The sequence below is a fragment of the Giraffa tippelskirchi genome, chromosome X, assembly GCF_054371585.1.
Source record: "Giraffa tippelskirchi isolate mGirTip1 chromosome X, T2T-mGirTip1v1.2.pri, whole genome shotgun sequence".
Taxonomy (NCBI): domain Eukaryota; kingdom Metazoa; phylum Chordata; class Mammalia; order Artiodactyla; family Giraffidae; genus Giraffa; species Giraffa tippelskirchi.
Window position 1 is genome coordinate 138,262,574 of NC_137289.1, and position 11,705 is coordinate 138,274,278.

The window sequence follows — 11,705 nt, forward strand, 5'->3', positions numbered from 1 at the left end:
GAGGACCGCAGGCATTGCAAAAGGTCACTGAATCCTTTCTCCATCCACTGTGTCCTTCAAGTGCAACAGTGAAATGAAGGAGTGTAGAAACAGACTGGAATGCTCATGATATCCTTATTTTCCACCATCCCATAGGTGTGTCTTTTTGGTGCTCACCTTTAATTCATAATAAATTCCTTCTCGACTGATCCCACAGGACTGCAAGTCAACAGCCTTTCAGTCCTAATGGGTTGGGTACTATGCTAGGACTTGACAGTGATCTACAGTAGGAAATAGTTTCCTGCTGACTGTGACCTGCAGTGAGAAATGCACTGGGATTTTCTCCATTTCAAATGTGGCCTCAGTAGATTGAGCCCGTGAGGCACTAATGGTCACACCCTGCAGGTGGACCAACACTTCCTTGGATGTTCTAGAGGGTGATACAAGTAGTAAGGCAGCCTTGATTTGAAACTGGTTTTTATTTTCTGATGTATTTTTGCTTTCAGATGACTAGGCGATTTAGTGCTGATGAACAGGTAAAACATCTCTCTTCTTTCCTCCTTTACTGTGCTTCATGTTCTTTCTGGCTTGAATGTGGGAAGTGAGGCTGTGAGTATAGTCTCAAGCCACGGAGAACAGTTCTGCCCATCAAACAGGCTTGGGTGGAGGCGACTCCACAGGCTGTGGCAAGCAGCCCTTGGGACAGGCTGAGCGCTGGACTTGAAAGCAAGAGAAGTGACCATGCCCCATGCCTTGAGAAAAAAAAATCCATTTATTAAACTCTTGGGTTTCATAGGATACTTTGTGAAACAGATGGGTGGAGATGGGTTCTGCCTCCGCAGGAGTATCTGTTCAAAAAATGGAACTGAATAGGGACAAGTAGATTGTGGTCACTGATTATAGCAATAGAAAAAATACTGCAGAACCATTCCTAACAATTTCCTGTTTCTGTGACTGAGAGAGCGCAGAGTCTCTACTGACATGCAGATTCCCTGTTCAGTCCCAGGGAAAAACACACGTGCCCTCTCATTGGAATTTATGCTCTTTCCAAGTAAGGAACAGACTTTTCAAACGTCTTCCTGTGCCAGCCACTCAGTGGCACCGTCCCTCTGGTTGCCCACATCCTGATGGTAGTTGAGCTGAATCTGGGGGCTTCCTTCCATCTGTTTAATGCTGTCGTTGCTTATTATGGGGACAGAATGATCACCGTTTCTCTTGCATGGGTTTAGGTTCAATTAGCCAGTATAAGTATTGTATTTGGCCACTTACTTACATCAAGGAAATACATTATTCTCTTTCCAAAATTAACATAAAAGATTAGCATCTCAAGGCTGTGACTTTGGAAAATAAGTTGTATCCTAACTTGACAAGCCGCCTCCACATTGGCTAGACATGGGGAAGCTCCCCACTCAGAGGAAGCGGAGCTCTGCCCCTGCACCGTGGGCTGTCTGCCTCGGGTGACTGAGAACTTCCGCTGCCCGCACCCTCCGCCTCTTGCTTCCTCGGCTGTTAGAGGCTGTTCTATGCTCCTCCTCTCTGCGTGCATCCTCTGGTGTCAGTGCACATGACTGAGCGGACTCGCTCTGTTTTGTAGCTCATTTCTGTGAGCCAGGCCGCGTCCGGCAGCGCGCACTCCTCCAAGTCTGCAGTAAACCATGCGTCCCCGCCTCCTTCTCATTTGTGGTGTCCGCATCCTCTCCTTGCCCTTCTCTTGCTCCCCCCACCTCCCTCCCTCCCAAAGCTGTGAACAAGTTTAAGTGTTAGCATGGGACTGTCACTATGACAGAGAGGCTAGAGAGCAAGCAGAGTTGTGGAACTGAGAGCTTTGTTTTTCCCTCTTGAGTTCTCTGCTTATGCTCCTCGGTAGGCTGTGAGTGAGCAACGCTCTTCTCACCGATCCCCAGGAGCTTCTGGAACCTTCGGGGCAGTGGTTATGCATCTTTCTATTGAGCCACGGGGGTGAATCACTGCCCGCACGTGCCAATGGGCACTTTGTACGTGCTGTGGCCCTGCTTGCCTGGAGACCCCAGATGAGCTGGAGGAAATGTTCTAATTGCACAGGCAAGTCTGAATCTTCCTCCCAAAACTAGAGGGAGAAAACCAGCTGAGTCACTGATGAGTATGGCTGTGATTACTTTTATTTGTCTCTAATTGTTGCTGTATTTAACTGGCAGTAATGAGCCCAGTGGAATAACCCAGCCTAACAGCCTTTTCAAAATAAGATCTGATGAAGTCAGAACGTGTGCTCCGAGAAGCCTCCAGCCCTGCAGAGGTTTAAATCTGCGGTTGCACACAGAGAAAGGAAAACTGCCAGATAGTCTGGAACTCAGATCATGTGTAAGGATGAAGGTTATTCTGTCCTCGACTGGGAGGCCGCCTGCAGAGTGGACGTGCGCTTGGCCATAGGGAGGCTGCACCCAGGGAGCCCCGTTCAGACCTCAGGGCCCTGGAGCCTCTCCCTGTGACCTCTGCAGTCGTGGGTGGGCCTGTGGCTCCCAAGGCAGAAGCTGAACTGCTGGTCCTGCCCCAGCACTTCCCTCGTGGAGGCCAGAATAAATCCAGTCTCCAGGAGGAGGTGAGGAGGAGATGGTACCCCAGCTCGGAGGCAGTCATTGCCCCGAATGAGGAGAAAGCGCCATGCTTAGAACAGGCAGAACAGAAAGCCACTGAATAGGAAGGTGGACACACCATGGTCTGAGGCCTTCCTCCTGGGGCTCAGAGCCTCACCCGGCGCTGGGTGTTGTATTCCCGTGGCCCTGGCCCTGCAGCGCGGTGACCACTATGCTCCAGGCTCCGCAGGAGGAATGCAGTCCCCACGGCCTTGTTCTCCCTGGGCTGTGGGGCTGCCCATGTCTGCACTCAGGGTGCCCACCTGTGCTCTGCTGCTTACAGGAGACCGAGCGGCACAGAACCAGAGCTGCTGGTGTGGAGTTGGGGTTCTCAGCCCCCCAGAGCTCACCCCCTGACCTGCTGGGCCTTTCTGATGGGCCTGGGGGCTCTGCTGGTGCACCCCCCTCTTGGCGGCTGGAGGAGTGCAAGGAAGAAGCTGGGTAACCAAACCGGTGAAGCCAGCTGGTATAGTCCCCCGGCAGCCCTCCTGAGGCTTCTGAAAGCCATGCCCTTCTGTCTTGCAGAGGTCCAGCACCCCGTCCTCACCCACGGGCACATCGTCATCAGACTCGGGCGGGCATCACATGGGCTGGGGGGAACGGCAGGGCCAGTGGCTGCGCAGGAGAAGGCTGGACGGCGCCATCAACAGGGTCCCCGTGGGATTCTACCAGAAGGTGTGGAAGATCCTTCAGAAGGTGAGCCTGGCTGCTGAGCTGCATCACCCCCCACCACCCAGTGTGACCACCCAAATGTCCCCAGGCACTGACAAGTGTCCCTTCGGGGGCCAAGTGCCCCTGGTTGAAAAATGCTGGCTGGAAACCGAACAAGTTAGATAAAGTGGTGGCCCAGGTTGTGTGGAGCCACCCCTGACCTATTTTCTGAACATAGCAAAGTCTGAAGATAGGCAAGAGGCAGAGAAGGCCAGGAAGGCTCCGGAAAAAATGCTGTAACCCGGCTGACCTGCAACAGCCACGCCCCTTGGTCCCTGCAGCTCCTTTCTCCCTCCTCAGCCCCGGAGCGTGCCACTGTCCTGCCAGAGGGACTGTCGGCCTCCATTAGAGAAGCTTCTATGCAAACCAAGAACCACACAGGCAGGACTGATTTTTTTTTTCCTCAGTTATTTTTGTTAGCTTATTTCACAGTAGGAGAGGCCAGGAAAGAAAAGTTACCCCAAAGAGGACGCACAACACCCCCTCCCCAATCTCCTACATTCTGCACCCTGTAAGGTCTCCGTCAAAGCTTGGGCACAGGAGGGCCCGAGGGCTCCCTGTCCTCTTAGCTGACTCTGGTCCCCACGTGGGAGCAGAGGCCTCCAATGGTTCCTAGAAGACCTTCCCACTCTTCCTGGGGCCTCGCATGCTTCCATCCGGGCTCCCGCTGGCTTGATACCAAGATGATTTTATTATGAAAAAGCGGCACTTTGTACAGAGCCAGCGCTTGTTATTTATATACACAAGTGTGCATGTGCGTGTCTGTGCATGTGCTCTAGTCTTTTGTGATTGGTGCTTATTATAGAAACCTCAAAAATAGATGCCTGCGAAGGCATAGAAGTATCACTTTGCCAGCAGGAACCATGCACATCTCCCTTGCTCTGGCACCAAAAGGGGCCTCTCAGCCGCCAGGACTGGGCTGCTGAGTGAAACTCGGAGCTCCCGCAGAGGACAACCCAGCAGGTCCCTGGGGCGTTGTTCGTGTGAGATCTAAACAACGCCTGCCGGCTCCTTAGAACTGTTCCATCGAAAACACAGCCTGTGGGCAGTGAGAACAAGCTCTCTAAAAATAACAGTCTGGCGTGTTCCAGTCCTCGCGCTGGCATCCAGGGTAGCGCAATGTGAGTGTGTGTGCACACTTTTTAACCAGGTTCTGACATGTGCAATGTGTGTTCTGCCTCCAGTGCCATGGCCTGTCCATCGACGGTTACGTGCTCCCGTCCTCGACCACGCAAGAGGTACGACAGGAAAAACCTACATGCCATGAGTTTTCACCGCGTGCTGGATTTCTTGGACTCTTTCCACTCACCCTTCTTTCAAGCTTGTTACATACATACAGGCCATTTGCAGGCCTTTTTTCGGGGCTTCCCAGGTGGTGCTAGTGGTAAAGAACCTGCCTGGCAATGCGAGAGACACAGGTTCAATCCCTGGGTCAGGAAGATACCCTGAAGGAGGAAATAGCAATCCACTCCCATATTCCTGCCTGGAGAATCCCATGGACAGAGGAGCCCGGGGGGCTATAGTCCATGGGGTCGCAAAGAGATACGACTGAAGCGACGTAGCATGCATGCATCTTTCTCACTACTTAACCCTCAAGTTTTACAGTTTTTTCCCACATTTATTAGCATCACCTTTCTTCCTTCCCCTCAGAAACAGCATATCTGGACTCTCCAGATCTCTAGATTGCTCCTGAAAACTCTGGTAAGGGAAGAGCTCCCTGGACCCGTAGCAGCTTCCTCTGACAAAAAGTCATCTTCCCTGGTTTCTGCCCCCATTCATTCTTTAAAAAATTGATTTTTTAATTTTTACCCCACCGAAGGTACCATGCTATATGCCACAAAGAATACTGAAGAAGAAAAAACAAAACATGGCTGTGTCGCCAGAAGTCACAGTCCACAGGCATGGGTGACTAATGCTAGGACAGGGCTGGCTGGCTCTCAGCCTCCTGCTTCAGAGGATTCCTGTGAACAGGATTAGCCAAGTGGCCAGCAAGGAAGCCAAGTTTTCTCTGAGTCAGTGGGTGCTGCAGGCGGCGTGGGTGACAGGGCTATCTGTCCTCAGCTCGCTTCTGACCCGTCTCTGCTGGTCCCTTGGCAGATGACCCCGCAGGAGATCAAGTTTGCTGTCCACGTTGAGTCAGTGCTGAACCGAGTGCCACAACCCGAGTATCGGCAGCTGCTGGTGGAGGCCATCATGGTGCTGACGCTGCTCTCGGACACAGAGATGAACAGCATTGGGGGCATCATCCACGTGGACCAGATCGTGCACATGGCCAACCAGCTGTTCCTACAGGATCAGGTGGGCGTCCCCAGAGGCAGTGGAGCTGGGTTGGCTGCCATTCACTTCTGTCGAGGCTGGAGATCCTGTGTCCAGTAGGAAAGGTGGTTCTCAAACAAAGAAAATGTCATCACAGATGGTGAAAAATGTCAACCATTTGGTTTGAAAATGGTTTGTGGCCACTGGGAAATCTTGATCTTTGGAGATGGACAGGCCCCCTTCAGCATAGGCTTTAGAGCCAACACATGTCTGGCCCCGTGTAAACCAAAGTCGAGCTAGGAGAAGCCGTCCTCTCATCCTAGAATTAGTGTTGCGCTGCCCACGCTCGGCTGGGAGCGCCGGCTCTGCTCACACATTGCCTCTGCCTTTTTTTCCCGCTGCAGGTGTCAATTGGAGCCACGGACACGCTGGAGAAAGACCAAGCGACAGGCATCTGCCACTTCTTTTACGACAGCGCTCCAAGTGGGGCTTATGGGACGATGACCTACTTAACAAAGGCGGTGGCTTCTCATTTGCAGGAACTGCTGCCCAATTCAGGTTGCCAGATGCAGTAGGGCCTCGGTGCTCAGTCTGTCCCTTTCTCGTGTGCACTTCCTTGTGTTCCCCAAGATTCCCTGTGCTTTCCCCAAAGCCTTGCCCATCAGAATCCCTGGCAGGGAGGGGATGGTAGTGACACACTTGAAAGCAGTAGACATCCGAACCCCAGAAAGGGCCGCTGACTTCTGTGCTCCCCTGAGGAGCACTGCGGGAGTCACTGTCTACACTCATCTCACTGAAACTTTTGTCACAGCATCTGGTCTCTTGGAGTTTGAGGACGGATTGGAAGTGGGTCTCTCTTGAGTGCAGAGTGAAGTGAAAAGGCAGCTTAAATCAGCTCTTGCGGAGTTCCTGAACAGGTTCTGTGAGCTAGTGACACATCTTCAAGATGGAAAGATCCTTCCAGCAGCTGCAAACCTTAACAAAGGGAACATCTTAACAGGGTATGGTCTGTCTGTGGCTCAAAATGTTTGCCGAATAGAACAGCTCTTTCTGTGGGGCCTGGTTTTCTCTTGCCTTGCTGGCTTTCTCAGCATCTTCTTGTCCTATGGGCATGGCTATCTTCATGTGACAATTCTCGCACCCAGATTTAGAAAATTGCTCCCACTTCACTTTGGCTCATGGTCTTCAAGGATTTTATCTTGGCCACCCGTGAATTAGGGGTTTCTCCTGCCTTGTGAAAAATCCCACATCATCTTTCAATCTAACCAAAAAGAAAAAAGGCAGAGGAGGAGCCAACTCTTCTTATAGCTGGGCCAACTGTTGTTTTGGGGCTGGTGTGGGCAGGGAGTCTGTGTGCACAGGCCTGTGCCCCCACCTCCACCCTCCCACATGGAGTGATGGCCAGCAGGGAGCAGCACGACCCCGTGTTCTGGGGGAGCCATGTCATGAGTCTGCAGCATCCAATGCCACAGAAATGCAAGATGTGCTCAGAAACAATGCTCCCCCTGCAGCAGAGCCAGGCTGGGCTCAAGCCTTTCTCCCAGCAGCATTTTCACCGTAAGGCCCTCAGGTGGCTGGGGCTGGAGGCCGTGAGTGCAAAGAAGCAAGTATGTGAAACCTTTCTCCACAGATTACTAGATGGTTCCTTCCGTCATTCATCGGCACGTGTGGGAAGCTGTGTCAGGTGTGGAAATACAAAAATACAGGAGACATGACTCAGCGCTCAGGGTGGGGGCAGTGGGATAGGGGAGGATAAGGTGCGAGACGACAGGAAGGTGGGACCACCCAGAGGCCTGCCATTGGTACGGCAGATCCCAGAGACGGTGTGGGTAGGTGGTGCCCAGAGCCTTCCTCTCTCTGCCACCTCTTTCGTTGGAAGCCTGTTTGCTCCCTATTGCCTCAAAGGGTCCATGGGGGGGGGCATTCACAGGCCCCACATTTCATAGCCTTTATTTTTGGTGTCTTTAACCCATGCTTCCCTGGTGGCTCAGTCCATAAAGAATCTGCCTGCAATGCAGCAGATCTGGCTTCAATCCCTGGGTTGGGAAGATACCCTGGAGAAGGGCATGGCAACCCACTCCAGTATTCTGGCCTGGAGAAGCCTGTGGACAGAGGAGCCTGGCGGGCTACAGTCCATAGGGTTGCAGAGAGTCAGACATGACTGAGCGACTAAGCCCACACACAGCACATGCTTAACATAAACAAGACTCATGTCATTGACCAGATAACCTCCCTAGTGGATCATTTCAAACACGGAGAACGTAAAGGTACAAGCTGCTAAAGGCCCGGTTGCCTCTCAGGCGAAGGCTCAGGAAGAGATACAGCCTTCCAGAATGAGCCAGGTGCTAATTTAGAACCATCACCTGCCTGTGGATGACGTGCAAAGCCGCAGATGCTGTGTTTGGGCTCACCAACTGAGACGTGGCCGGGAAAAGAGCCATAATAAGCAATTCAACTGAGCCTTCGGATTCACTCTTTTGAAACCTCTTTCAAATGAAATCCTGAAATAGTACTGCATTTCCACAGGCATCAAGCTGTCAGCTTCAAAGAACAGGCTTCTGAGGCTTGATCCCTTTCACAAGCAGCTGAGGCCCACGCAAGAAGGGGGACAGATGTTGGAGGGGGATGGGAGAGGCCTGTCCTGCCACCATCCTGGCCTCGGCAGACAGGTTCCCACACCAGGAGCCTGGGTGCTGGGGGGCTCGTTCTCCACACTCAGTGGCAGGGGGGCAGGGGTACTCTTTCCTCCCCCTCCTCAGAGCAGAGAGGCCAAGCTCAGACCTTTGCCAGGGCTGGGGTTTAGCAGGTTCTGTGACAAACATTTCTTGTCACATCATCAGCCGAAAAGCAGCTGGCCGCCCACCTGCTGCTCGCTCTGGCCCTGACCCAGGGGACCCCAGCAACACGGAAGGCTCCGTCTCTGAGCCAGACGGACTAGCCTCCCCAGCCAGCACCAACACCGGCAGCTCCGTGATGTGGGCCATTGTTTAGCCTCTGTGGGCCTCAGTCTGCCCATCTGGCAGCCGGGCAAGAGGCCCACAGACTAGCACGGGGCTCAGTGGGAGGCAATGGCAGCTGCTCCCCCACCTCCGGCTTCCCTGAAGCCAGATACGCCCAGTAGCCAGGCTGGGGGAGCTGCGAGGCTCTCCAGTCAAGCTGGTGACTCCCGGGGCATGTTGGTCCAGAGGTCAGTAAGCACCGGCAACTCTTCTGAGGTGCGGCGAATGGAAGGAGAGATCATTACACAATGACTGCCTGGATAGAGAGGATGTAAATGCTTCTTATGTACAAAAAAGATCGGGATGCAAGAGAAACAGTTTGTCAGTTGATTGATACCACTTATTTCTGGACGAGAAGACAGGCAGCCAGGCCTGCCTTGATGTAAATTATGGCAGAGCATCTCAGTTCTATTGACTTGCATGCAAGTCTGGCAAATCACTTTTGTCTCCCCTGCTTCCTTGTCAAAAGGTACAAAAGCCTTCCGCCCCCTCCCTCAGTGCCATTATCTTTCAAGGTGATTCTTACGCTTCTGAAGCCCCTGCCATCTGTTCTGTACAGTTCTGCACTTTGCATGTTCCCACAATGCCTTCTGTTCTCCCGGACTTGGACACTGATAGCTCTTCTGGTGAGGGGAAGGTACAGCCACACTGCCACCTTCTTAGAGCTTGGGGTCCCCTTGTGCCCTCAAAGCTGTTCAGGAAAAGCCATATCCAGTTACCAAGACACCTCTGAGGAACAAGAGCACCTGAAACTGCAAGAAAGACTATTTTCAAACCAAATGCACACAGGACTTAATGATTTGAGGGGAAAATTCCATCAGAAAACAACTGTGTATGTTTTTAAGGAGCATATGTGCAATTTTGGCAAAAATACCTTCTTAGAAAGATGGGAATCATTGGAACCAATGAACTCTAAAGTCACGATTCATCTCTCTGCCTTGCTGCAGTATGTCAACTATTATGAAAAACTAATTGCTCAAGAAGGCACTTACCGGGGCGGTTATCACTGGACTGGTGCAGCAAGGAAGAAAAGACGCCAGTGTCGTTTGAGAAGACCTAAGGAGGCACATTGTCCAGCTTCCCATGCTCCAGGACAGGACCACCTCTCAGCAGGGTGGCTGGTGAGACAGGCTTCGCAAAGGGCACGGCCCCGAGCTCCATCTGAACTGGGCATGGGGCAATGGTTGCACCTTCCTTTTTTCCTTTTTTGGAAGACCTTTCCAGCTGCAAACCCAAGAGGGAACACTTGCCAAGGAGAATTCTTAGTTGCTGGCTTTGTTCTCTCATGGCCTCTGTGTCACCACTCACCACTATGTCAGAGTTTTTAGTTGCAGATTACAGAGAGCAACTCTAGCTGGGTAGGAAACGTGTCTTAAAGGATATTGGCTAAGTCACATGATCACCAGACTTGTGACTCCCCAGTCATTCCCGTGCTCACACCCTGTGACCTACACCACTGATGCCCCCAAAGCCAACCACTGTCACTAGAACCACCACCTCTGCTTTCAGAAACTAAATATTGAGGCTGCCGCGGGTCTCCAGAGTAGATTTCACACAGTCACTAGTGGTCAAGTTAGACTCGGGCAGGTGTGTTCCAAAACTGGGGTGGGAGGTTGGTGGAGTTGCTTTCATAATGGGGAGAACCGCCCCCTCAGACCCAGGAAGGGGGTTCAGATGCTCAGCATCTAAATTACAGCCAGGACCCTTGGCTCGTATGCCTCTGTCCAGAGGACAGGTGCTCCCCCAGGGGGTGCACAGCAGGCGGCCCACCGGCCCCTCTTCACTCAAGCTGGGCCAGTCACAGGTTCTCTCCTCTAGTAGAAATGTTAGAGTCACAAGCAGGGTCGCTGCTGCTACCTGGACTGCCCAGCAGCCCACCTGCTGCCACTCAGCTTCCAAGGAGTGTGGCAAAGCTCCTGGCACACCCGCCTTTTCCTGGACTCTGAGTGACAGCCCGCCTGGGACAAGATGCAAATGGTTGTCTCATCATTCCTTCTAAGTCTTTAGCCAGCTGGGGGATTTAAAAATAAAGAGTTGGAACTGACTCGAAGTGTAAGCCTGTATCCTGACAGTGTGCATAAATTCCCCCAGCTGTCACCGAGCAGCCACCCCCCAGTTCTTGCAAGCATCGGAGCCACTGTCTCTTGAGCTCCAGGGAGCCCAGCCATGGAGGTGAGTCGGCCTCTGGCGCTTTGCTCCCTCCCTTAGCGCCAGCTCCCGCCCAGTGCTCTCTCCTTATTAACCACAGAGCTCCATGTGGAGTGAAAACAGCCCAGCTGGCTTTGGTAGCCCCGGTGGCGCGCAGAACACTGGAGCCCGAGTCTCCAGAAAGGACTCTGGGCTTTTCACCCCCAAAGCAGCGAGCTGACGTGGGCTACAGTGATCACACACACACCCCCCCCATGCTTCTGTCCCTGGGTCCCGAGTGAGGCCAGCTTCTGTGCTGTCAGCCCACGTTTATGTGGCCGGTGCTGTGCTTGGCAGGCTGTGGCATAGCCTAGTTAAAAGCAAGAGACAAAATAAGCAGGTCAGCAGGGAGAGGGGTCAAATCAGAGCCCAGAGCAAAGGTTCACTCTGAGCATGGGGCCGGCGGAGGCTCTGCAGAACACACTTGCCACCCTTCACCAGGACTACCCTGTTTTCTCAAAGATGACGCCAGAGGAGGAAGAGAGGGCAGCCCTGGATGCTCCCCGGGGTGCCACGGGCCTCCCTCCCTGAGCGGGTCAAGGATGAGTAAGATAGCCACCAGTGAAATGTTCTGGGTGACGGGGCAAGAGCTTGTCAAGAGTGTAAGGATGTCATCTGCCAACCAGTACTGGACCTTGGCCTACAGCTGGCCAAACCCTGGCGGGATTAGGGGGATTAGGGGAGGGCTTGAGACCAAGCCCATCTCTCTGTCTCCATGGAGCTCGGCCAGGGGTGCTGAAAGTCCTCCTTCCTGTCCTGGCCCAGACAATAAACCAGTGAGCAAACATGCATAATGTGTCGGGAGGACAAGAGGCTGGACAAGACTGAGGCAGACAAAGAGGGCAGGGAGGCCTGGGGGCAGTGGGGACTGTCCTATGGGATGAGCAGAGAAGACCTTTGATAAGGTACAATTTGATCAGAGACGTGGAAGAAATGAGGGCCGGAACATTCTACTGAGGGAAAA

General features: G+C 52.9%; 1 protein-coding gene across 7 annotated transcripts in view; it reads left to right on the top strand.

The window, feature by feature from the left end:
• The window catches only part of PHKA2 (phosphorylase kinase regulatory subunit alpha 2), a 92,226-nt gene extending 85,614 nt beyond the window's left edge, over positions 1–6,612 (top strand). For 2 of the 7 annotated variants that reach the window (XM_081566529.1, XM_081566531.1), the window contains exons 29-34: positions 486–515; positions 3,114–3,284; positions 4,484–4,537; positions 5,397–5,597; positions 5,960–6,113; positions 6,367–6,612. In XM_081566529.1, coding sequence (XP_081422655.1) covers positions 486–515; positions 3,114–3,284; positions 4,484–4,537; positions 5,397–5,597; positions 5,960–6,113; positions 6,367–6,416 — 660 coding nt within the window. In that variant the 3' untranslated portion in view covers positions 6,417–6,612. Of the gene's footprint in view, positions 1–485; positions 516–1,573; positions 1,628–3,113; positions 3,285–4,483; positions 4,538–5,396; positions 5,598–5,959; positions 6,154–6,366 lie in introns of those variants that run through there. The other 5 variants (XM_081566533.1, XM_081566534.1, XM_081566532.1 and 2 more) reach the window with 4 other exon arrangements.
• Positions 6,613–11,705: the final 5,093 nt, after the last annotated feature.